This window comes from Chlorocebus sabaeus, chromosome 10, assembly GCF_047675955.1.
Source record: "Chlorocebus sabaeus isolate Y175 chromosome 10, mChlSab1.0.hap1, whole genome shotgun sequence".
NCBI lineage: Eukaryota > Metazoa > Chordata > Mammalia > Primates > Cercopithecidae > Chlorocebus > Chlorocebus sabaeus.
In genome coordinates this window covers 91164536-91192390 of record NC_132913.1, presented here as the reverse complement: position 1 = coordinate 91192390, position 27855 = coordinate 91164536, and the positions used below count along the sequence as shown (strand labels likewise).

Genomic DNA, 27855 nt, shown 5'->3' with positions numbered 1-27855 from the left:
TTTCTGGAGATGGAGTTTCGCTCTTGTTGCCCAGGCTGGAGTGCAATGGCGCGATCTCAACTGACTGCAACCTCCACCTCCTGGGTTCAGGTGATTCTCCTGCCTCAGCCTCCCGAGTAGCTGGGATTACAGTCATGCACCACCATGCCAAGCTAATTTTCTATTTTTAGTAGAGATGGGGTTTCTCCATGTTGGTCAGGTTGGTCTCGAACTCCCAACCTCAGGTGATCCACCCGCCTCAGCCTCCCAAAGTGCTGGGACTACAGGTGTGAGCCGCTGCGTCCAGGCCTCAAGAATTTTTCTAAAACAACAAACCACTTTGTGTCTTTGATTCAAATTTCAATGCAAACAAAAGCATTTTTTTGTTCTTGTTTTGGGGTGTGTTAACAATTATTTACCTACTTGCATTTCTTTTAAGTTTATTTGAAGCAACATCCGTATACCCACACTGAAGAACCAAACAAAATCAGATTCATTTTTAAATGAAATTTACAATTTAACTAAATTTGAATTCATACACACAGGTGTTTTGTTTTGGTTTTGGTAAGAAGGGAATGGCATAGAACTAAATTAATAGTAACTTTTTGTCTCCTATATAATCAACAATGCTGGCCAGGCATGGTGGCTCTCACCTTTGTGATCCTAGCAATTTGGGAGGCCAAAGCGGGAACACTGCTTGAACCCAGGAGTTCAGACTAGCCTGGGCAACATAGAAAGAACCATCTCTACAAAATTCCTTTTAAAAAATCGTTGCTGGCTTTATATTAAGAACTTTAAAATGAAAAAACATCTGTGCCCAGGTCCTCCTGCTTCCAGAAATTCTGATTTAATTGGTCTAGGATGGGGGAAAGGATTGATACTAAGTTTTTTTCTTTATTTTAGATAATAACTTTATTGAGATATAATTCAGGTACTATAACATTTGCTGTTTTAAAGTGTAAAATTCGGAGACTTTTTAGTATATTCACAAAGTTATGAATGAATCACCACTATCTGATTCCAGAATATTTTCATTACTCCATAAAGAAAGACCATACCCATTTACCGTCACCCCGCTTCCTCCCTCCCTTAAATCCCTGGAAACCATGAATCTACTTTGGCCCTATGAATTTGCCTATTTGGGACTGTTTTTATAAGTAGAATCATACAATATGTGGCTTTTTGTGTCTGACTTCTTTCACTTAGCATAATGTTTTCAAGGTTCATCCATGTTGTAATGTGCATCAGAACTTCATCTCTTTATGACCAAATAATATTCCATTGTATGGATATACAACATTTTGTTTTTCTATTCCTCACCCTTTGGTTATATGAATAATGCTGCTATGAGCATTTGCATACACATTTTTATGTGGACATATGTTTTCAACTCTCTTAGGTATTTGCCAGCAGTAAAATTGCGGAATCATATGGTAACTCTGTGTTTAACTTTTTGAGGAATTGTCAAACTGTTTCCAAAGCACCTGCACCATTGTACATTCTCACCAGCAGTGAATGAGGGCTCCAATTTATCCTCATCCTTGCTGACATGTGGTATTGTCCATCTTTTCTATTGTAGCCATCCTACTGGGCATGAAGTGATATCTCATCATGGTTTGATTTGCTATTTCTCTAATAAGTAATGATGTTAAGCATGTTTTCATGTGCTTATTAGTCATTGGTCTATTCTTTTTAGAGAACTCTCTATTCAGATCGTTTGCCCATTTATTAACTGGTTAGGTTGTTTCTCTTTTTATTGTTGAATTATTAGAGTTCTTTATACATTTTTTACTTTTTTTTTTTTTTTTCTTGACAGTCTTAATCTGTCACCCAGGCTAGAGTGCAGTGGCACAATCTTGGCTCACTGCAAGCTCTGCCACCTGGGATCAAGCAATTCTCCTGCCTCAGCCTCCCGAGTAGCTGGAATTGGAGGTGACCACCACCACTCCCAGCTAATTTTTATATTTTCAGTAGAGATGGAGTTTTTCCATGTGGGCCAGGCTGGTCTAAAACTCCTGACCTCAGGTAATCTGCCTGCCTCAGCCTTGATACAAGTTTCCTATCAGATATGTGATTTGCAAATATTTTCTCTCATTCTGTGGACTGTCTTTCATATTGGCTTAAAAGTTCCCCTACCTAATTCTAATATTCAATCGGGTTGAAAGCCACTATGGCCTAGTGGAATTCACCTGACAACATATTTAGAATCACCTGGAAAAATCTAAAAGCCTTTGGTTTTCTAAGGCCAATTAAATCAGAATCTCTAGGTATAGGACCCAGACATCCATTCATATTTTTTAAGTTTCTCCAGTAATTCTAGATGGCAGTCAAGTTTGAGAACCAGTGGCCTAACAGAGGAAACCTAATTTCTTATCCTCAGAGAGGCCTCCACAGGCTTTTCCAACCTCATTTCCTTAAATCGAAACCCTCCTAATTAAGACAGACCATTTAAGCCAACATCCCAGGAACACACTGTGAGCATTCCTACCTCCGTGCTTTGTCTACTAACTCCTTGGAACGGAGCACCACTCCCTTCTCAGGTATCAAAATGATTACTATCTGTATCACTTACTTGACATTTGGTCGAGTTCTACCTTTTGAACAACTCTTGTTTCACATGCTTCAATTTGCTTAGCTTTGGATTCACATATAATTCCCCTAGGCCCCTGGTTTCCAAGTCTCTTGACAGAAAGGACCACATATTATGCTTCTTTACATAACACAGTATGACTAATAGATTCTCATTAAATAATTGTTGAGTGAAAGATGGTGATCCTGCTAGTAAGTACTGTTGTTATCAGCAGCTAGGTTTGACTATTATCTCATTAAATCCTCCTTCAAAACCTGTGTCAACAACTTTAACTTCACTTATTATTTGTTCCACAAATATTTTGCAAAAGCACTGAAAAGTAAACATGCAAAGAATCAAAAGGTTCAACCTGTCTTAATACAAACATCCAATTTGCTTTTTTGTTGTTGTTGTTTTTGATTTATTTTGTTTGTTTCCTTTTTTCACTTTGAAGGAGACATTAGGTCAGTTCTGATTGGAAGAGCAACCAACTCCAGCAAGCAATGCCTGCATCTCCCCTCCTTTTCAGAGAATGCAGGTTAGGCATTTGTATTCTGCTTGCTCACCCCCCTGGGAATTTTGTTTCTATTGCTAATTATTTGGATTTTGTTTTAATGCACATTCAAATTCTTGCTGATCTGCCTTTGTTAGCTGATTTAAGGAAAAAGATGAGAATGACAATAGGACTTCTTCATGGGGATAAAAAAGGGAGTGCGGGTGGGCTGGAGAGAAACCTCAGATGGCTCCGCAGTTTGACTCTCTCCCAGCACCCACAGTGAGGTGGAGAGAGGGAAGGGAGAGGGAGGAAAGAACAAAAACTATGGCATCTAGAGTCCAGTGGTTTGCTGAATATGTCCTGTCTAACTCAGGGTGTGACGTGTTCCTAAGATGCACATGGGAGAGAAGAATTGATTTCCCAAAAATGAATGGCTTTCAATTCCTGTCCTTGGGCAGCTCATGATCTGATGGGGAAGAAAGATGTAAATAGACCCTACTTTAAACATAGTGACACAGTGATCTGCACAAAACTTCTGAGGGGAACTGGGAAACCAGCTAAGGATCTACAGAGATGACTGCTGACCTGAGTCCTGAAGGATTATGCATACATGGATTTGACCAACTTTTACTAAGTAAAAGTTAACCTGGCTAAGATGTGTCTTTGTGTTGGGGACTGGGGTGAGGTGGGAGAGTGTGTTTGGCCTAGGGGTGAGTTAGGGGACTGTGAGGAGGATAAGACAAAGAGAGAAAAAGAGCAGTCTGGGCAAGGGAGATGAGGAGGGTAAGAGTGTGGCAGACTTGGGGAATTACAGCTACCTTCTTTTTGCTGGGCCATGAGTTATGAAAGGGAAGATTGTCAAAGTAAGCATAGTTCACTCCATTAGAGAGCCTGGGCTCTCTTCTGAAGGTGATGAAGATCTACTGAAGGCTTTTATGCAGAAAAGTGCTAAGATTTTGCTGGAAAAGAGCTTGAAAACTATTTGTTTTGAATAAGGCCATTTGATGAAAAGCCATCCAATTTATTGTTCATGTTTACTTTCCTCCCTCTTCTTTGTCAATATAGATCATTTTTAAATTAGTTAGCTCTCAAGCACAGATACTATACTTGAAATAGTTTGCTTACTATGTGTTAATATGTGACAAACAGCCTCCTAGTTTAGAGTTCAAGCTGAGTTCGAGGTTGGCTGATAAAATCTCTTGTTTCTCAATATTTATATCCTCATAACATTTGGTCCCAGTTTGGTTCATGTCAATAATTCAGGGAAGCCTAAATGGGAAACTATCTCATAAGACCTCAGAATCTCTATCTGCTTTGCAAGACACTAAAATGAAAGAAATTTACTTTTGGTGCTAGAAAAAGATAACCAGTGACTCTAAGTGATATTGAATATGTGTGATCATTGTGACTTTGAGTAAACACAGTAATTCTGATTTCTCTTATTTTCTTTTAAAATGGGGCATGTGTAAAAATGCACACCCCTTGCTCTATGACAGTGAAGTAAAAACATGGAGAAATCAAAGTAGCTGATAATCAGAATATCAGGTGACATTTGGCTTTGGTATGTATTTTGGTCCTCTGAGTTTCTGAAAATCCACAGTAGTTCAAATAATGTAAGAACATACTACAAATGTAAGGACATATCTAGACTCAGAAGAAACCCAAATATTTAGCTCCCTTGTCCTAACTTCTGTTTGATTTCTTTTTGCTTTCCAGTTCATGCTAGGAGTAGAAGGCATTCTTCTTAGGCTACTTGGGTATTAGCAGACCCAGCCCTTTCCCTATGAATATTTGATTTTCCTTCTTGTGGGTGTTCAGATAAGGTCTACCTAGGTCAAACCTACTAGGTTAAAAGAAACATTGTCAACCCATCCATTTTCTTTGCTTACGTTATCAAAAGATTGGCCTGACTGACATTTCTCTAACTGAATTGACAAGTTGTTTTGATGATGAATTTAGTGCTTTGCTTTTCAAAGCCTTTCCTAGCAGCTAAACCAGCTAAAGGTGTGGAGACAGGAAGCACTAACCTCAAACCTCTTTCCCTCACAGCTCCTGCTTAACAACAGGCAACATGAAGAGTGAGATCGGAGGTGAGAAGGTACTTATCTGCTGCTTGTGAGCAAGGTACTGAGAGCTAAAAGATTTCCCACAGATAATCTGTGAATCTTGTGATATAGTCGACTTCAGGAAAATTGAAGTTGCTTGAACTTCCATGAGAATGGCAGTGGGTGGTGGGGAAGCTTGGTTACAAAAAAAAAAAAAAAAAACAACTTGCCGTTTATACCTATTATAAACAGGACAATTACCATATTTAGTAACGAGGTCAACCCTCTGCACAGGTGGGGTGGTAACCACCTCTAAGGTGTGGCTCCCAGCATCAAAGAACTCTGACCTTAAAAGGACCCTCCCACCAGCTCAGTTAATGTTTAGATTTCCAAAGAAAATGAAGCCTAAAATGCAATATGGGAAACACATTGGCTTAATTTAGTATCTATGGCTTACATTCATAGGGCTATAAAATGCTCTTTCTTATTTTATCTCATCTGAACTCTATATTATCTCATCTGAACTCAGATATATATATCTGAACTGTGAAGTAAATAGGCAGGACAGTCATCTTTATGCCCATCTTACAGACGGGGAAACTGAGGTCAAAGAGGTAGATGAGTTGTCCAAGGTTACAGGAAACATAAGTGATCCTTGAAATTTAAGCTCATACCTCATGACTTCTAATCTACTGTTCATTTCCCTCTGCCATGTTGCATCACAATTTCAATACAATTTCAGTGATTGGTTCTAGATCCTCTCAAAGCTGGACTTGATAGGGAGGATGGTACTAGATGTCTGGAGTGAGGGTTAGGGAGGAGATTAACATTAAGTAGGGAAGTGAATGGAATGGGAAGAGGATCAGACCAAAATAAATTTCATTTTCCCCATCATTTTATTAGAGTCTTATCCTGCAAAAAAAACCACTCAACTGGAAGGAAACTTGGAGATGATCTACGTCAACTCCTTATTTTAAAAAAGAGGCCATTGGGGCAAAAAAAGAAGAAGAAGTAAATGATTTTTCAAACAAGGTCACACAAATAAGGGGAGAGCTAAGATATAATTTATTTATTTAGACATCTAGAAGTAATGTTTTAAATCATGAATGGACAGAAAAACAACTTTGTTCATTCAGCAAGACTGAATTTATTTCATGCTCCTGTCTAGAAAAAATTTGTTTCCAAATTTTTTGCCTCTAATGCACATATACAAAACATTTTGCTTACAATTTTGAAGCCTTCCTAAAGGTCATAGATGGATCCCAAATAAGGCCTACAGACAGTATGATCACATCAAATGATCTTATAAATTATTTCTGATGCACAAGTAATAATTATACCATTGAGATCTCCCATTCTAGCTTACCCAAGTGTACAAAGGATTGAACATAGACATGAGTCAACACATAAAGTCACATTTCAGTCTGAACTTCACTAGGAAAATCCTTAACTTCGGGGCTTTTGTGAATTACATTTGTTTGTCATTTTTTTCCTTTTCTTTCTCGTAGCACCATAGAGAAATAAAATGGCACATAGACACTGGTGAACCAGACAGTAAAGTCAGCAGCACTCAAGAGTGGAACATGTACTGGGAAGCTAAAGAAGCAGTTAGAGAGCTGGAATACATGATTAATTAGCAATGTGATTTTCCTCCAGAATCTAAGAACTTTATCAGGTTCCATTTATGCACATCATAGTCTGACTTTCTCTTGCAGTTGAAAAATCAGGTTGTAAGATTCTAATTATCTGGTTTCCTTTTAAAAATTCGGACTGAACAGAATTTCACGTGTTAGGTAGAAACCAAAAACAATGAAAGCTTCTACTTTCAGCCGTCTTGCCCTGTGATATTTGTGAGCATACTGTGAAGGTGACGCTGATTTCCCTGGCATAGAAGAGCACCTCCCTCCTGACCACAGAGCTGGTTAAATTACTGTAACTTTCCTCTGAGTACATTTCCTGTTCAGGCCCAGGATGCCCTTCAACACGTGACCATCTGTCCACTGGCTCCTTTTCAGGCTCTGTAAGGGGTGGGTTCCCCCACAAGACAACCTGGTGGTTGCTCAGAAACCTGTGAGACAAACTGTGCTCCCTGAGAAGAAAGGGGGACTCAACAGTCTATGGCTCTGATAACCTTAGCTGGTGGCCTGGCTTCCTTCTGCTAAGAGAAAGAGAAGTACAAAACATTCACCAGACTGTAGCACCTTTCCCCATCCTCTCTGAGCTTCAATGAAGATAAAAACAAAGCTATTCATGACCTACCATGCTTCGAATGGACCCACTTTTTCTCCCAGAAATTCATGTTAAAATGAAAAAATGGTAATAATAATGCAGGTTATGGTTTAAAATAATTCTGTGGTCATTTCATCTAGTTTTCTGTTGACTGTTATCTTGGAACTCTTCCCATTTTCACAAGAAATGAAGGTTTAAGGAAAATCTCTTCACAAAAAAAAGGGGGGGGGGCTTTGAATAAGCTTGATAACCATGCATATATAGTTGTCCTCTGGATCCATGGGGGATTGGCTCCAGGACTCCTGCAGATACCAAAATCCATGGAAGCTCAAGTCATGCAATTGTTGGTCTTCTGTATCCATAGTTTCTGCATCCCACAAATACTGTTTTTGATCCATGGTTGATTGAATCCACAGATGCATAACCTATGGATATGGAGGGCCAACTATATGTTGTCTCATTCCAGATCCCAAATGAAAACAGATGGCACACACAAAAGTGGGCAAGAGTAGGAGGATTATTTATGAAAGGACTGTTGGCAAAGGTGTGGCGACAGCAGAACCACAAGGGGTAGTGCCAGAGCCTGTGACTTGCAGCAGCAGAATTATGACCACCCTTAGGTCTAAAGAGACCAGGGGACAGCGAAGTTACCAGAACCAGAAGGAAAGAGAGTAGTGTAGAGGAGGCCACCATGACAGAAGCAATGACTTCCATCAAGAGAAGCAGACCAAGCAACCAGCCTTGGCCAAGATTGTGTATGTCACAACTATCAGTTATACCAAGCACATTAACTGTTCTTGACAGAAAGTACGGTTTTAAAACAAAATCTAAAGAGGTTTTAGTTCAAACAAGGACAAATGATTATAGGTAACAATAGAAATAGAAATAGAATCCTGATTAATAAATTTACTAATTTATCACACCTGTAATCCTAGCATTTTGGGAGGCTGATGTAGGTGGATCACTTGAACCCAGGAGATGGAAACCAGCCAAGGCAACATGGTGAGATCCCATTTCTACAAAAATTACAAAAAATAGCTGGGTGTGGTGGTACCTGGCTGTGGTGGCATGTGCCTGTAGTCCCAGCTCCTTGGGAGGCTAAAGTGGGAGGATCACTTGAGCCTAGGAGGTCAAGGCTGCAGTGAGTGGTGATCGCACCACTGCACTCCAGCCTGAGCAACAAAGTGAGACCCATCTCAAATAAATAAATAATTTACTAAAGAAGTTGCTTTTGGTCAGCACTAATCCAAGCCCCACCTTTAACCTTTATTTGTGTTCCTACACAGGCAGACACTATAATATAAAGGGCACTTGTTCTTGTCCTCTTAAAAAAGTTATTGTGCTACATATAACTGTCAGAAAGTAACTCAAAGGTCAGATAGTTCAGTAGCAAAAAGTCCCATCTGAGCACCAAGACCTAAGACATTCATTTTTGAGAGGGAAAAGTTATCAAAAACAATCAATGAGTACTTTCTGAGAAGAAATTTTGATGTGTCAGAGAATTGTCCTTTGGTATTCTGACTTCTGCTGTGACAGTGTCATTCATTCATTTATTCATCGAGTACCTAATGTACTTGATTCTTAGGAGATGGGAAGATGTAAAAGACAGAGCTGTTTCATCCTAGGAGAAATCCTAAGGCAGGTACACAATCAGCTACTCTCTGAAGCTATCTGTGGTACATGAACCCTATAAGGCGTCATTGATAGTCACGTGAAAGAGGCCTTGTTTCCAGACAGGATGATTCTGGAGGCTTTTGCAGAGGCTTCGCATTTAGCTGAGCCATAAGGTCTGGGGCAAATTTAGACAGGCTAAGATCGTGGAAATGACCGTAGTGTGAAGGTTTATTGGGAACTGGCAGAGCATTCCATTTATGTAGGAGGGAAACAGATGAAGATGGCCGGTACCAGTCATGGGGAGCCTTAAATGCCAAGAAAAGGCACATGGATCTTACCAGAAAGACCACGGGAGATGCTGAAGATGTCTGAGTTGAGAATGTGGTACATGCTGCTTTGGGAAGGTTAGCATAACCTTGAGGAGTGCAGCAAGCAATCTTGGCTGCCCTTGGCTTGGAGCAAGGGAAGAGCTGAGGCAGAGACCAATCAGGAGGCTGATGCAAGAGCACTGATGTGAGTTCATCAGGCCTGAGTTGCGGAGGTGGCAGCTGGTATGAAAGGGTCGAACAAGACATTGGTGCTCAGTTTTACAAACTGATAGTGAACAGGAATGGAAACTGACCCAGAGTTCATGCACTCGGTAAGGGTGTGAGTGGAGGTACCATTGACAAAATCAGGTAAGTTAAGAGGAAATTTGTTCATCCTGGGGGAAAGATCCAGAAGTTGTTAGAAGCACAGGACTAGAGTTCGAGGAAGCCAGTTGGGGACAGAAATGTACATTAGGAAGTTCATATGTATTAGGATGACAGTTAATATTAAAACCGCTAAAAACCATCACCTGTGCTGTAATCCATCCCTATCACTCAGAGATGCCACCCAGCAACGCAGGATGTGAGTGCTCTGGGACCAAAACTTCCTAAACCCAAAGCAACATAAACTCAGGTGCAGTGTGACCCAGTCCCTACCGTTCACAGGTCAAGTCTGCTATTTTCCTCTGATCTCCTAATGTTAGAAAGACAATCTAAGGGGACAACGTAGCAAGAGTACCTTAACTTACATGAAAGTGGAACCCGTACCAAAAGCCACCAAACAACTCCCCAAAATCAAATCTTACTATCCTAAAAGTTTGCCTGTAGTCCAAATAGAAGGTAACCAGGGAATTATAGCTTTCTGTACATATATATTATTATAGTAATTCAGTTAACAGATAAAAAGAAAACCCATAGGTATAAAGAGACCTCCTCTATTAATTTATTATTTTCTAAATATATGTTTTAATCTAGTAACCAAATTTGAGAGCCATATTTTCCTCCTGAGCCACGATTATCCTGATCCCTCATTCAAAACAACTCTGTAATGAAGACAACAGTACATTTTTCCTGTCTGTTCCATTCTGCCTAAATCACATACCTCTGAAGAATCTGCTCAGGATCACCTTGTCATATACAGAACCCCCAGGTAAATACCATGGCCCAGAAGTTTACATAATTACTGTGTTGGACCTCAACATTGCATAGGAAAATAGGAGACAGCAAAGGCAGCATTGCCTCCTCAAATCCAGCAGTCATTTCTAAGCACATTAGCAGCATCTAGGATCCCAGTTAGCAATCCCTGCAAGAGATTTCAGAAATGGCTGGTTTGTAATTTCTTCTATTTGCTCTATCAGGTCATAAGAGCATCCACAAGGGGTGGGGTAGTTGAGCTGCCTTGTTAGACCTGACAAAAGCTAGCTTTTTAAAAAATTCCACCTCAGAAGCACTTTTAAGCCAGAAAGTAGGCCTGAGATATCCTCTAGCCCAAACTCTTCATGTATCAGATGAAGAAACCAAGGCCTAGAAAAGTTCTGTCACAGCATGACAGACTAATACTCCTAATCACATCCCCCACCTTGAGAAATCCTTGGGATTAGCTTTTGAGTTTGAAAAAAGAGAGGGCAAAAAAATAGCGGACTGGCCTCCCTAAGCCAAGGTCAAGCAACCATATCCTTGTTCCAAAACACACAGGGAAATGCTAAGATTAACATCCCTGACTGGAAACTGGAGCCCCGCCCATAATGTTGGGCAGGGTTGGTTTGAACCCTGTGACCCTGTGATCTCAGCCATGAGCTGAGGTCAAGCCTAGCCATAGTGTGCATTGTTGAGGGCTCAAGCAAGAATTTAAAGTATAAATGGGCTAAGTCTTCAGAGAGAAGGCGTGTATTACCCAGTAGCCCTTGTTGATGTAGGTTTAACACTATGACCTACTCTGAGAGATTTGTTTGTTTTTAACCTCAGGTTCCCCAGTATAGAATCACTCATCTACCATAGCATCATCTAACTTATCTCTACCCCCGTAAGTCTCTTCTCTTGCTCCCCATCTTCTTAGAGGTTTGTCCTCCTCTCTCTAATACACCCATCTCCTATGCAACCCTCCCCATCTCCTTGAGAAAACTGCCCCCACCCTCTTTTTTTCCTCTCTCTCCTCCTCCTTTCTTTCCTAATAATAGCCTTCTCTACCCTCCAGCCCTGCAATGCTACACATACACATACTCTCTCTGCCCCCCTCCCCTCGGGTCCAGCACTTGGCTCCTTCCACATGTCAAATATACTTAAGTCACTCAGCCATTTGCAAACATTTATTGTTACATGCACAAAATACCATGGTAGATATTTTAGATAATATACGTTCCTAACTGTCTTTACCTTATCTATTTCCTCTCCTTTCCACTGTCTCTGTTTTGTCCCCCTCCACTTTTTCTTAATCCTGTGAAGTCTTATCCTCCTTCTCCATGTCTCTGCCTAAACTCAAAAGTCCCAGCTGGCGTTTCAGCCAAATCCCAAACCATTTTTCACACCTTTCCCTCCTATGTTTAACGCCATTAACCACTACCTTTTTGAAACTCTTTCCCTCGTTGGCTTTAGTGGCATTCCACTAGCCTCACTGTCCCCTTGCCTCTCTCACCACTTTCTCTGTCTCCTTCACTAGCTAACGATCCTTTTCAGCTGACTCCCATCAGAGCCAGTTTCCAAATTCAGCTCCACTTTCTGCTTTTCTACAGTTATGCCCTCTCCTTTCGACTAGCCATCCATTCCCATAACTTCAGCTTCATTCCAAAGATAAGGATTCTGAAATATTTTCTTCTTACCCAGGCCATTACTTCAAAATGACTTGAAAATAAAGTTTGAATTTCTGTTATCAGTATTCAATCCTTTGCCTAACTGGATTCTCCCCTGCTTCTCCATGACCTCACGCATTCAGATTTGCCATCTGTTCTGAGAACATGAAACAGTACTCCTGGTTTAATTTCTTTATTAATCCACCTTCTCCTTCCTGAGACAACACAGCATGGGTAAGAGCATGAACCCCAGAGCAAGCAATCCGGATTTACACACTTAGTAGCTTTGTGACCATAAGCAAGATGCTCTACCCACTCTGTGCTTCAGTTTCCCCATCTATGAAATAGTATAATCATAGCAATCATAGTAACTACCTCATAGGACTTGGGGGAAGGTTAAACGACTTAATACAGGGAAAGCCAGGCAGAATACTACCTGGCACATTATAAGTAAAAATAAATGTTAGCTAGCAATTATTATTAATAACATTCATTCAAATCTTGTCTACTGTCCAGTCTAATTCCCAACTCTCCATAAAGGCTTACCTTTCTACATAAATCTTACCAGAGTATTTGTTTTATGCTTCCTCATTTTGTTACTAATTCATTCATTTCCTTCCTCAACAAATATTTATTGAGTAACTACATGCTTACAGCATTGTGCTTAATACAGATGTCAGAAGGATGAATAAGACATGATTCTGCCTTCAAGGAGTTCATAGTCTAGTGGAAAAGAAAATAGATGTGTCAATACACAATAATAATTTAGGGAAACTTGAGAAGGAAAGAAGTCCCTCTCTTTGCCGTTTGGGGTCTCAGAGAAGGCTTCTTCAGGTGAGAGGTATAGAGGACATGTCAGATTATAAAAATAATGTATGCAAACCAAAGTCCTTAAGTCATCAAATAGCATGGTGAGGTAGTGACTGCCAAGTGGTATTTATCTGTTTCCAGATGTTATATCCTCCTGTTATATATAATCTACTCAACTAAAACATAGAGGCTGTAAAAGCAGAGAGAACTCAGTTAACTACCTAATTATTTGTACTACACAATACTTGTGTACTGATTTTACATATATATATACTTTTTTTTTTTTTTTTTTTTTTTTTTGAGACGAGTCTTGCTCTGTCACCCAGGCTGGAGTGCATCGACACAATCTCTGCTCACTGCAACCTCTGCCTCCTAGGTTCAAGCAATTCTCCTACCTCAGCCTCCCCAGTAGCTGGGACTACAGGTGTGCACCACCACGCCTGGCTAATTTTTGTATTTTTAGTAGAGATGGGGTTTCACCAGGTTGGCCAGGCTGGTCTCAAACTCCTGACCTCAGGTGATCTGCCCGCCTTGGCCTCCCAAAGTGCTGGGATTACAAGTGTGAGGCACCACACCCAGCCTATATTTCTTTTTATATTCTCTGAGAGTCCAATGGAGATTAAAATATGAGAAATTTAATAAATATTTGTTAAGTTGAGCTACACTTCCATCAGAACTCCTCTTCCAAGACCACAACAAAGGCTGAAGTACCCAGAAGCTTCTTCAAGGAGGTGGATCTTTCACCAGAAGTCTAACATGAAAGACAAATAGATTACATGGTGGACTGTGAGCCAATAAGGTGATTCAGATGTTGCAGAAAGGGGCTCACAATTAGATCAGAGGCCAAAATGAACTATGAATGAGTAGTTCTGAATGACAGCATCAGGAACCATTAACCTGGTTACACTGTCAGCCAGAGTACCCAAGATAACGAAGATGATGACAAAGAAAAAGATGACGACAATGGTGATGCAGAGATAAGGGAGCAGCTCAAAGTTAAGTAAATTCTCCACCACCTTGCAGGTTCTCTTCCAGCAATGAAAACAGAAGCACGTGTAACCTGCATGGTGACACCAGACTAAATAAACATGCCTTTGAAATTAACATTGAAATAGTGAGAAGTCTAAACTCTTTTTTCCAAGCCTTTACCAAATGACTGAGTAGTTCTTGATCCTATCCAGTGCACTTCTCTTCTAGTGTTTGGAGTCATCAAAATGAGATTAACAAGGAAAAAATTAGACACTTGCATGCAGCCACCTCTCTGTGGGGCCTGGGTTACCTTCCCCCCAGCTTCAGGCACCAATTCTCATGCTATAATTATCAGGTTCAAAGCTCTGAGTGAATTGTCTTGGTTTTTGGTTTGGGGTTTTTGGTGCTAACACCCTGTCATTGGCCAAAACCGGCCAAAGAAATCACCGTAAAAGAGACACAGATATCTTAACACAGCTTAACCAGAGACCTGTTCAGTCAGTCACAAAACCACCCAGATGTAATTTTTCCAGATGCTCAGCTCAACTATCTACTGAGGAGAAAAGTTCCAACCTCTGTGAAGTTCCATAAATAATAAATTTCTTGAAGAAAAAGGCAAACAAAAATTTAACCAACATGAAAAAGAGAAGAAGATTCTATCCCTTGCCATAACCTGCTGGGAAACAAGTGTGCTTTGAAGGAGTGTCTGTCCTCTGATTTTTAGACAACAAAGTCTGAAATGAATTGTGTATCCTTATCAATGCTACACTAGTTAATAAAGGGCTTTTGTGTTAGAGATGATAAACCACAACAAAATTTTCTTCTGGGATGTTGGTGGCATAAAAATTTTCTTTTTGTAAATGTCAGCACACTGCATGCAGGAAATACTTGGAGGAAGATATCCACACAAGATAAAAGCCAAATGGTAATCATATGGCATTTCTCCACCCTTGAAAAAAAGAATAAAGACGTTAAAAAGGAGGAGGGTCTATGTCTTAAAGAAGGGGAGGCAGCGAGATCCTCTCCCCACCCATAGTAAAAGTTTGAATGTGAGAGCTTTGAAGTTACAATCACAGATTCATTTCTATTTCTAATCTATCTGTGGCAATGACTCATTCCATTTCCTGGTATTGATATATTGATATTAATTTTACAGTCCTTGCTGTAAACGTCCTTGCTGGATGGTTGCCTTAAAAAACACAATGTGGGCCGGTGGCGCAAGCCTGTAATCCCAGCACTTTGGGAGGCCGAGACAGGCGGATCACGAGTTCAGGAGATCGAGACCATCCTGGCTAACACGGTAAAACCCCGTCTCTACTAAAAAATACAAAAAAAAAAAAAAACTAGCCGGGCGAGGTGGCGGGCGCCTGTAGTCCCAGCTACTCGGGAGGCTGAGGCAGGAGAATGGCGTAAACCCGGGAGGTGGAGCTTGCAGTGAGCTGAGATCTGGCCACTGCACTCCAGCCTGGGCGACAGAGCGAGACTCCGTCTCAAAAAAAAAACAAAAAACAAAAAAACCACAATGTGTTAACTAGGACATGGTAGTAGAATAAAACAAATCCTTAAGCAATGCCTATACTTCTGAAATCAAATTTACTTGAAATGACAAAATATCCAGTCAATTTCTTTTAACAGAAAAACTGGCCACCACATTTTGGAAGTCATGTAAATGTGGCAACCTGTTGATTTTTCGACATCCATCTTTTCACCTTACTTTCCAAAGCCCAGTCTCAGAGCAACCCTTAACTGTGAGAAACGAATTACTTCTTTCCATATACAACTAGCTCAGGAGAGTCGTTGGCTGAAGACTAGAGTAAAAATAAAATTTTTAATTACTTTGCTTTGCTGATGACTTTTTATAAAATGTCAGTTATTTTCCTGCCTTCCGTGCCTCTCTCAGAAAAATAAGTGCTGAGGGGAAGGCACTGGAGAAATTAGCTCTGTCCAAACTGGCCATTTTGACAGTTTTTTGCCCAAGTTTTGGAGAAGTGAAAAGGAATGGCCTTATGGAAAAATAAGTGGTATTATGGTGATTTTTCTCTTCATACTGCATGATTAGGCTTCCTAAGAAAAATAGCCAATATGGCCTGAAACATGTGACCAATGTCATGTATTTTGTGCATACCATCCTTCTATCATCAATCCCAGAGCATTTCCCTTTTAAGGCTCTGTAGTTCTGGGCTGGACTCCTATCCCAAAGTCCAGCAAAATCCTCTCTGTGGATCTCAGTTGTGCAATTATCCAAGTCTGGTAGAAAAGATGCAAAGAGTTTATCTAAGTTATGGTTTCCTCACTCTTCCTACATCACACTTCTTTAACTTAGCCATAAATATCTCTCTACACTGTCATCCAACTCATAGGGAATCAGGTTGGACTTAACCTTTATAGAATAAATATTTTAAGCTATGCTATGAACAAATAAGTTACATTTACATTATTAAGTTAATGGAAAAAAGAACTATTCTTCATATACATACATACACATACATTATTAACGGAAAGAACGACTATTCTTCATACACATGCATACACACATATGCGTGCACACAGATACACATCTCAACACAGGCATAACGGTGGTTTCTCAGACCTAGCTAGGACAATTACACTTTGACCAGAGAATTTCCTTATCTGTAATTTCTTAATGGAAGGTGTATACAGAGAAAGGGAAAGCACACAAGAAGCTTTGCACTATTTGATTAGAATGCATCATAATTTTTGTGTGTGTGTGTGAGACTGTTGCCCAGGCTGGAGTGCAGGGGTGCGATCTCAGCTCACAGCAACCTCCGCGTCCCAGGTTTAAGCAATTCTCCTGCCTCAGCCTCACAAGTAGCTGGGATTACAGGCGCATGCCACCACACCCTGCTAATTTTTTTGTATTTTTAGTAGAGATGGGATTTCACCATGTTAGCCTGGCTGGTCTCCAACCCCTGACCTCAAGTGACCCACCCGCTTCAGCCTCCCAGAGTGCTGGGATTACAGGTGTGAGCCACCGCACCCAGCCAAATCATACATTTTTTATGTTGTCATTCTTTTCTTGCTCCTAAGTTTTCTTATAGGAAAAGACTGGAAAAGTGTCCCCTTCACTCCCATCCCTTTCCTTCTTCATTAGATAGTCACTCAGTATCAAATGCTAAAAGTTATCAGAAAAGTGAATTGCAATTGAAAAGTAAATATATCTCAAAGCAGAAAACAAAGGCCCTACGTGTGTAAACTCTCCAACCACTTATCCAGCTTGCCCCCTTTTAATAAACATTCTAAAGAAAACATGCAAAGTTTTGAGTCTTACCAAAAACTCTTCAAAAGAGAGTGAATAAGTTGATGACAGATAGGTGTCCACAAAGCACATCAGAAAAGTATTTAGTGTACAATTAACAATTTTAAATAGTTTTCAGTCAGGGTAGGCTTCCCTTGACTGTCTAACAAATTAAGAAATTTTAAATATTCTTTAAAATAAGTTTTAGACCTTTCTAAAATAAAATTTAAAGATTCTTGTAGAATATATTTGGTAGCTATAAATGCTTGGTACCAGATCTCATTGCCAACTCATGTCTTTCATTATATCAACACGTTTTATAAATATACACAATTTGTGCTCACTGGTACATCAGCCCATAATATAAACGGGTATATATGCAACTACTGTACCTCTGAAAATTGGAAAATTATACTCTTTGGGCTACATACACTTAATGTTTAAGAATAACAACAAATAATGCAGTCTCTGTACTGCCAAAATAAGAAAGAAAATTGAAGATACTGGCTTTTCAATGTATCTTTCAGGGAAAATAACTGTCCTTATTTAAGCATGACTGTTGACCCCTATCAGTCCAGTTTTTGAACCAAGCGGGGGCCTTTTTCTAATTCTGAGAACAAGTTGAATGAGCATCTTACTCCAGCCCACCCAAGTAACAAGTTCTTTCCGTTAGGAATTGTGCTTGTGATTTTCCGAAGTTAATTTAACCCTGGATTTACCTGGGTCCATGAAATTACAAATCACACTATGTTAGATGGAACAGGATAATAATCAACAACACTGGCTCTGAAGTCAGACTAAGGTGGTTCAGACCCTGCCTCCAATAGCTGCCACCTATACATCCCTGGGCAAATCCCTTAATGTGCCTACCCCTCAGTCTCTTCATCTGAAATGAAGTTAGCTCTAATACCTTCCTTCTAGTTACGAGAACTGTGCGCTGCTCAAAGTGCTAGATGTATTATCCTCCTTATCATCGTCATTGGGAACTTAAAGAATTTTAAATCTAAGAAAATACATTTTGGCCGATTGTAAAAGGAAACTAATCTATTAATATTGGTATTGCAGCAGCTTCTATGGTGACTCCAGTATTCATGTTGGAACTCATTCAATTCAGGTAGATAGAGTAATTACAATTCACATTTATCTTGCAAGCCAAGCATGGACTGAGCTAAGCCCTTCACATGGATTATTTCATTTTACCTCACAATGACCTTGAGGTGAGGTTTCTTATTATTCCCACTTTACAGATAAGGAAACTGAGATTTAAAGAGTTTAAATTGTAGCCTAAGCTTAGCTAGTGAGAACTGGCCCTGTGATAGGAACACAGGCGGCCTAAATTCAGAGCTTCCAGAACCAATCTTCTTACAGCAGCTTTCTTAAATTAAAAAAAAAAAAAAGAAAAGAAAGAAACTATATATAAGTTAAAAATTCTTGCCGGGCATGGTGGCTCATGCCTGTAATCCCAGCACTTTGGGAGGCAGAGGCAGGTGGATTGCTTGAGCTCAGGAGTTCAAGACCAGCCTGGGCAACATAGTGAAACCCCATCTCAATTTAAAAAAATAATAATAATAACAGTAATAATAATAATAATAAATTATTGAGACACTGTCAACTAATAGCTAGAGAAACATCACTTGTTTCCAAGGGACTTTTGTTAAGATACTATATTGTAGTCTGAGAATCATTGATTTTCAAAATAACACATTGCCCTATTATAGCAAAACTACACTTCAAATGTTCAAATTTCACATTGTTAGAAACTTAAAATAAACTAAACCAGTTGAAAGACCTCAAAAAATATTTAGAGAAAGTAAGAAATTAAAATTGTTTACCTGTTACTTGAATTGAGGGGAGTAAGTTGAGAGCCAAGAGCAGCCTGAGCATCTTTGTCCTGACGATGGGCTAGGGTTCCAGCCCCTCCTCCCCGAGGAACCCGAAGTGTGAGGGGAACTGAAAGACGCACCTGCCAAGGCCTGAGAGTCTCCGTCATCCACGGCTACCACCACCGCCACCATCCCCTTAAGGCACATGATCAAGGCACTCAAACCACAAGGCATCCTGACTGCAGCATTTCACACAGGATATAACATTGTTTTGATGACTTTAGACTTTTACTTCTATTTTTAAAGACATTTTTGTCACTGAAAAATAGTCGGTCACTACATGATGGGCTTATGGGAATTATTCTTCACTGATGTATATCAAGAGTTGTGGAAAAGGGGTGCTTGAAATCCAGCAGAGATTAAAGGGGAGACAAAGTGTTCTTAAGAAAGAACAGGCCAGGTGCAGTGGCTCAGACCTGTAATCCCAGCAATTTGGGAGGCCAAAGCAGGTGGATCACTTGAGGCCAGGAGGTCAAGACGAGCCTGGCCAACATGGTGAAACCCCATCTCCACTGAAAATACGAAAAATTAGCCAGGCATGGTGGCGGGCACCTGTAATCCCAGCTACCAGGGAGGCTAAGGCAGGAGAATCGCTCGAACCCAGGAGGTAGAGGCTGCTATGAGCCAAGATCGTGCCACTGCACTATAGCCAGGGCAACAGAATAAGAAAAGAAAGACAGAAAGAGAGAAAAAAAAGAAAAAAGAAAAGAGGAAGGAAGAAAGGAAGGAAGAGAGGAAGGGATGGAGGGAGGGAGGGAGGAAGGAAGGAAGGAAGATGGAAAGAACGAACGAAAGAGAGAGAGGGAGGGAGGGAGGGAAAGAGGGAAAGAAGGAAGGAAGGAAGGAAGGAAGGAAGGAAGGAAGGAAGGAAGGAAGGAAGGAAGGAAGGAAGGAAGGAAGGAAGGAAGGAAAGAAGGAAAGGGAGAGAGAGAAAGAATAAAGTCTCTGGCAGAGGAGAGATTTTCATAGGATGGGGACAGGCTGTGTCAAAAAGACAATGGTAAAAATTCTATTGAGGAATTGGGAAACATCCACATAAATGTTTAAAGGACTTACAAATATTAGAAATGTAACATTTGTGTGGAACATAAGGTAGCCCTCTGGAGCATTTAGCACACAGTGCTTGATTTATGTCAAGCCTCCTCCAACTCACTTCTAAGAACTTTGCAAAACCCATTCTACTTGCAAGCAGCCAGCCAGCTGAATATCTGGGGGAGGTTCCCTAAGCAAAGGGAAAGTCAAAACAACATTCTTTGTTCTTAGCGGGATGGTAAGACAACCAAAAGCCCCTTGGTGTCTCATGCTCTCTATGTCCCTCAAGGTTAAGTAATAGGGCACAAAAGGAGGCTCTGTAGCAGGATTTCTGAGACCCATAACCACCCCTCTGCACCCTTCTTCCCAGGCCCTTTGCAGAGAGGGTTATTCCACCAGCACAGCCAACTGCTCTCTTCTTCCGGCACCTACGTCAGTATCTTGTACTCAATGACTTCTTCAAAACTTTTCCAGTAATTTTTTTCTTCTTTTTGATAATTTAAGCTTTGTCTAATTATTCTAGTTGGGGATTTTGTGTTTGTGGGTTGTTTTAAAAGATAACTTGTATCACTTTTTATTCTAACTATAAAAGTAAGACATATTTCATAGAGAATGTTTAGAAAAATTATAAGCATTAAAACAAGATTCATCCATAATCTTACCACCCTAATATAAACACTGCTAACATTCTGGTCCACTGCCTTGCATCTGTTTGTCTATTAAGATTTTTACATCTTTAATATCATGTTTTACTTACAGTTTTCATCAGATATGTACTATTATTTGTTATATCTTGAACATTTTCCCACGTCATTTAAGTATCTTTATAAACATTATTTGTAACTGATGCATAATATTCCATTCTATAACTATATCATAAATTGTTTAACAAACCCCTAGTGTTGTTACCTTTTTTTTCTTTGCTATTTTAAAATGCTAGAGTCAAACTCTTTGATGACCTAGCTGTAAGAGGAGGCAGGCTTCATGTCCCTCCCTCCTGATCTGATAAATGACAGATCAAAAGTGTTTCCTCTCCTGGTAGACCTTCTTTGTTCACACTTCAATTTTGCCACAAACACAGTCTTTGTGAACCCCCCTTACTAACACATCTTTTGGTCCTTTGGAGAAATTTGTCCTTGGAAATGATTCACTCACACTTCTGAACTGTAGGTAAGTGACAAAGCCATGCCCTGAGTCCTGGAGAAGATTCACTTCTGGAATTTGACTCAGCCTTCCTGGCTCTGATCCTCTATCCAGTTAGGGGAACCCATGCCTTACCCAGGGCCTGAAGTCTATCTGGGGAAAATTTACAGATGGCAAGGTGACCTTTCCTAAAAGGTCATCCCTATTCTAGAGCCACCAGACTACCCAGATCTTAGAACAAGAGGCTCTGAGACTCGTTATACATACCGAGAATATATACAGTAGAAACATAGATACCCAGTAGTTTTCCATAATCAACAACAAAAGGCTAAGGAGTGAGTTAATAACTGTCTTCAAGCATGTTAAAGATGACTACATAGCATCTAGTTAATACTATGTAAATAGTAGTAATCAGGTCAAACTTAGCTGAAAAAGAAACAGTTCACTCATCTGGTCTAACTCCTTTATCTTGCAGAGAAGGAAGCTGCAGCCCACAGAGGTCAGCTGACTTATACGAATTCACAAAGCAATAATTAAATATTATTGGCCTTATTATTTGACCAGCCATATTTGATTTTCATTCCATAGAATAAAAAGAAACACAAACTTTGACATTTGCCTTCCTTTGTTTTAACATGTATGACACTAAAGAAGCAAACCATTTCATTAGAATCCTTTCACATTTGCTTTTGAAATCCAATGGCATTCACATATACCAAGAGGTAGAAATTACAGAAATAACATAAGGACCTTAAATCCAGCAATACACAGGACACTGAGACCCTACAACATTTTTGGTAAAAATAATAGCATTTCCATACCAAGAACTTTACATTCCAGATCTCATTTAATACACAACCTGTGAGAAAGATCATTATTATCCCCATTTTACAGATGAGCAAACTGATCTGAGGGGGGTTAAGAATTATCAGAACAAAAGAATGTCATTTTTCACAGAATTTGCAAAAGCAATCCTAAAACTCGTATAGAATCCAAAAAGAGCTGAATAGCCAAAGCAATCCTAAGCAAAAAGAACAAAGCTTTGAGGTGTCACATTACCTAACTTCAAATTATATGATAAGATTATAGTAACCAAAACAGCGTGGTACTAGTATAAAAACAAATACATAGAACAATGGAACAGAATAGAGAACCCAGAGATAAAGCCACTTTACCTACAACCAACTGATCTTCAACAAAGTTAACAAAAACATATGCTAGGGAAAGGACTCCCTATTCAATAAATGGTGCTGGGAAAATTGGCTAACTATATACAGAAGAATGAAATGGGGCCCATACCTCTCACCATATACAAAAATTGACTCAATATGCATTAAAGCCCTCAATGTAAGACCTGAAACTATAGAAACTCCAGAAGAAAACCAAGAAAAAACTCTTCTTTACATCTGCCAAGGCAAAGAATTTATGAACAAGTCCTCATAAGCAAAGGCAACAAAATAGACACATGAGACTTAAATAAACTAAAAAGCTTCTGCACAGCACAAGAAACAATCAACAGAGTAAGCAGACAACCTGTAGAATGGGGAAAATATTTGCAAACTATATTTTCTGACAAAAGGCTGATAACCAGAATCTACAAGGAACTGAAACAACTCAACAAGAAAAAAACAACCCCATTAAAAAGTAGGAAGAGGACATGAACAGACATTTTTCTTTCTTTTTGTTTTTTTAAATTTACTTCAAGTTCTGGGATACCTGTGCAGAACATGCAAGTTTGTTACATAGGTATATATGTGCCATAGTGGTTTGCTGCACCTATCAACCCATCATCTAGGTTTTAAGCCCCATATGTATTAAGTATTTGTGCTAATGCTCTCCCTCCCCTTGTCCCCCACCCCCTGACAGGTCCCAGTGTGTGATGTTCTCCTCCCTGTGTCCATGTGTTCTCATTGTTCAACTCCCACTTATGAGTGAGAACATGCGGTGTTTGGTTTTCTGCTCCTGTGTTAGTTTGCTGAGAATGATGGCTTCCAGCTTCATCCATGTCCCTGCAAAGGACATGAACTCATTCTTTTTAATGGCTGCATAGTATTCCATAGTATATATTTGCCATATTTTCTTTATCTAGTCTATCATTGATGGACATTTGGGTTGGTTCCATGTCTTTGCTATAGTAAATAGTGCTGCAGTAAACATACGTGTGCATGTCTTTATAGTAGAATGATTTATAACCCTTTGGGTATATACCCAGTAATGAGTTTGCTGGGTCAAATGGTATTTCTGGTTCTCGATCCTTGAGGAATCGACACACTGTCTTCCACAATGGTTGAACTAATTTACATTCCCACCAACAGTGTAAAAGAGTTCCTATTTCTCCACAGCCTCGCCAGCATCTGTTGTTTCCTGACATTTTAATAATCTCCATTCTAACCGGCATGAGATGGTATCTCATTGTGGTTTTGATTTGCATTTCTCTAATGATCAGTGATGATGAGCTTTGTTTCAGGTTTGTTGGCTGCATAAATGTCTTCTTTTGAGAAGTGTCTGTTCATATCCTTTGCCCACTTTTTATGGGGTTGTTTGTTCTTTTCTTGTAAATTTGTTTAAGTTCCTTGTAGATTCTGGATATTAGACCTTTGTCAGATGGATAGATGGCAAAAATTTCTCCCATTCTGTAGTTTGTTTGTTCACTCATAGTAGTTTCTTTTGCCGTGCAGAAGCCGTTTAATTAGATTCCATTTGTCAATTTTGGCTTTGTTGCCATTGCTTTTGGTGTTTTAGTCATGAAGTCTTTGCCCATGCCTGTGTCCTGAATGGTACTGCCTTGGTTTTCTTCTAGGATTTTTATGGTTTTAGATTTTACATTTAAATCTTTAATCCATCTTAAGTTAATATTTGTATAAGCTGTAAGGAAGGGGACCAGTTTCAGTTTTCTGCATATGGCTAGCCAGTTTTCCCAGCACCATTTATTAAATAGGGAATCCTTTCCCCATTGCTTGTTTTTGTCAGGTTTGTCAAAGATCAGATAGTTGTAGATGTGTGGTGTTATTTCTGAGGTCTCTGTTTTGTTCCATTGGTCTATATATATGTTTTGGTACCAGTACCATGCTGTTTTGGTTACTATAGCCTTATGGAATAGTTTGAAGTCAGGTAGCAGGATGCCTCCAGCTTTGTCGTTTTTGCTTAGGATCCTCTTGGCTATATAGGCTCTTTTTTGGTTCCATATGAAATTTAAAGTAGTTTTTTCTAATTCTGCAAAGAAAGTCAATGGTAGCTTGATGGTAATAGCATTGAATCTATACATTACTTTGGACCATATGGCCACTTTCATGGTACTGATTCTTCCTATTCATGAGCATGGAATGTTTTTCCATTTGTTTGTGTCCTCTCTTATTTCCTTGAGCAGCAGTTTGTAGTTCTCCTTGAAGAGGTCCTTCACGTCCCTTGTATGCTGTATTCCTAAGTATCTTATTCTCTTTGTAGCAATTGTGAATGGGAGTTCACTCATGATTTGGCTCTCTACTTGTCTATTAGTGGTGTATAGGAATGCTTGTGATATTTGCCTATTGATTTTGTATCCTGAGACTTGGTTAAAGTTGCTTATCAGAAGGAGTTTTTGGGCTGAGACGATGGACATGAACTCATTCTTTTTTATGGCTGCATAGTATTCTATAGTATATACGTGCGATCTCAGCTCACTGCAACTTCCACCTCCCGGGTTCAAGCAATTCTCCTGCCTCAGCCTCCCAGGTAGCTGGGATTACAGGCATGCACCACCACACCCAGCTAATTTTTGTATTTTTAGTAGAGATGGGCTTTCTCCATGTTGGTCTGGCTTGTCTCGAACTCCCAACCTCAGGTGATCTGCCTGCCTCAGCCTCCCAAAGTGCTGGGATTACAGGCATGAGCCACCACACCCAGCCCATACACGTGCCATAGTTTCTTTATCCAGTCTATCATTGATGAGCATTTGAGTTGGTTCCAAGTCTTTGCTGTTGTAAACAATGCTGTAATAAACATACGTGTGCATGTCTTTATAGTAGAATGATTTATAATCCTTTGGGTATATACCCGGTAATGGGTTTGCTGGATCAAATGGTATTTCTGGTTTTAGATCCTTGAGGAATTGCCACACAGTCTTCTACAATGGTTGAACTAATTTACATTCCCACCAACAGTGTAAAAGACTTCCTATTTCTCCACAGCCTCGCCAGCATTTGTTTCCTGACTTTTTAATAATCACCATTCTAACTGGCGTGAGATGGTTTTCTAAATATACAGTCTAAATATACAGTTTTCTAAGTATACAGATAGGTTTTCTAAATATACGGTCATGTCATCTGCAAACAGAGACAATTTGACTTCCTCTCTTGCTATTTGAATACCCTTTGTTTCTTTCTCTTGCCTGATTGCCCTGGCCAGAAGTTCCAGTACTATGTTGAATGGGAGTGGTGAAAGAGGGCATCCTTGTCTTGTTCTGATTTTCAAAGGGAATGCTTCCAGCTTTTGCCCATTCAGTATGATATTGGCTATAGGTTTGTCATAAATAGCTCTTATTATTTTGAGATATGTTCCATCAAGACCTAGTTTATTGAGAGTTTTTAGCATGAAGGAGTGTCGAATTTTATCAAAGGCTTTTTCTGCATCTATTGAGATAATCATGTGGTTTATGTCATTGGTTCTGTTTATGTGATGGATTACATTTACTGATTTACGTATGTTGAACCAGCCTTGCATCCCAAGGATGAAGTCGACTTGATCATGGTGGATAAGCTTTTTGATGTGCTGCTGGATTCGGTTTGCCAGTATTTTATTGAGGATTTTGGCATCAATGTTCATCAAGGAAATTTGCTTGAAATTTTCTTTTTTTGTTGTGTCTCTGCCAGGTTTTGGTATCAGGATGATGCTGGCCTCATAAAATGAGTTAGGGAGGAATCCCTCCTTTTCTATTGTTTGGAATAGTTTCAGAAGAAATGGTACCGGCCCCTCTTTTTACCTCTGGTAGAATTCAGCTGTGACTCTGTCTGGTCCTGGGCTTTTTTTGGTTGGTAGGCTATTAATTACTGCCTCCATTTCAGAACTTGTTATTTGTCTATTCAGGGATTCAACTTCTTCCTAGTTTAGTCTTGGGAGGGTGTATGTGTCCAGGAATTTATCCATTTCTTCTAGACTTTCTAGTTATTTGCATAGAGGTGCTTTTTGTTGTTGTTGTTGTTTTGTTTTTTTGTGTTTTTTTAAAGACAGAGTCTCCCTTTGTTGCCCAGGCTGGAGTGCAGTGGCACAATCTCAGCTCACTGCAAACTCTGCCTCCTGGGTTCACACCATTCTCCTGCCACCACGCCCGGCTAATTTTTTGTGTTTTTAGTAGAGACAGGGTTTCACTGTGTTACCCAGTACCCTATTTTTTCGACTGTTAAGTCCTCCAGAAATCTGGGTACTTTCAGTTTCTCCCAGGAGCAGCCCTATATTAAAATTCTGGAAAATTAAAAATCTTAAGAAATACTTCTTGTTATTAAGCCACTGTTAGAGTTTTGGAGAGGGCCCAATAAATAGAACATACTGGGGAATGATCCAAATGACTGGCAGATGAAAGCCAAAATACAATGTTTGTGATTGGTCAGGTTAGGTTGGAGGAATGGCTTAGTGTGAGGACCTGTAAATCTACTAGCTGAGCCCAGAATTCATCAGTCTTTCCTACCCAGTCTCAGATGGCATGAAACCATGTCAGGGAGAGTCTATTCCCGGAGGAAAGTAGGGAGTGTTTACTTTTTTTTTTTCTTGAGATGGAGTCTTGCTCTGTTGCCCAGGCTAGAGTGCAGTGATGCAATCTTGGCTCACTGAAACCTGCAGCTCCCGAGTTCAAGCGATTCTCCTGCCTCAGCCTCCCAAGTAGCTGGGATTATAGGCGTCTGCCACAGCACCCAGCTAATTTTTGTATTTTTAGTAGAGATGGGGTTTTGCCATGTTGGCCAGGCTGGTCTCAAACTCCTGGCCTCAAGTGATCTGCCTGCCTCGGCCTCCCAAAGTGCTTGGATTACAGATGTGAACCACTGTGCCGGCCTAGAGTGTTTGCTTTTTGTGGGCAATTACTCACCAGGGCAAAGCTAGAAGGGTAGAGTCTGGCAAGGGCCCCATGAAGGCAGCTTATGTTCAAGAGGAAGCCAGGTGGGGCTGGGCCACTCATACCTAGTTATTTCTTCAAAACTTAACAGGCTTTTCTGCTGCTTTGGAGCAGAGTGAATTAAGGGCGTTGGAGGGGAATGCCTTTTCTCCACATTTTCTCATTCTTTAATTCATTCAACTTACAGACTTTCAGGAGTTAGCCACACTATTAAACAGATAATTAGTAACTTTTACAGATGGAGACACTGAGGCTTGGAAAAGTTAAGGGACTTGCTTAAAGTTACAGAAATTAGTTAATGGCAGAGCTAGGATTCAAATCCAGGCAATGTGGCTCCAGGGCTAGTATTCTTAACTCTTTCCCATGTCACAGACCAGTGCTGGAGACAGGCCTGTGAGCAAATAATTACAGTGTAAAGAATGAGGTAAGTGCTAATGGAGGGACATACACTGCGCTAAGGGAATGAAGGAAGGAGTGACTAAGGTTTTGTGTAGGACATTTGTGCAATTTCCCTTGCCCACTGCCAGAAATGAACAAAGCAGAGTCTTTTGGGGGTATGCTTTGTTTTACTATACGTGGATGCAGATACAGAGCTCAATTCATGTTGCCTTGCTGCCCCTCCCAAACATAACAACACTTAAAATAATTTCTTCC

At 40.0% G+C, this 27855-nt stretch overlaps 1 protein-coding gene across 2 annotated transcripts in view; it reads right to left on the bottom strand.

Annotated features, from left to right (window-relative positions):
- The window catches only part of CD28 (CD28 molecule), a 32188-nt gene extending 13065 nt beyond the window's left edge, over nucleotides 1-19123 (bottom strand). The window contains exon 1 of one of the 2 annotated variants that reach the window (XM_007965942.3): nucleotides 19025-19123. In XM_007965942.3, coding sequence (XP_007964133.1) covers nucleotides 19025-19118 — 94 coding nt within the window. In that variant the 5' untranslated portion in view covers nucleotides 19119-19123. Of the gene's footprint in view, nucleotides 1-18893 lie in introns of both variants that reach the window. The other variant, XM_007965941.3, reaches the window with a different exon arrangement.
- Nucleotides 19124-27855: the final 8732 nt, after the last annotated feature.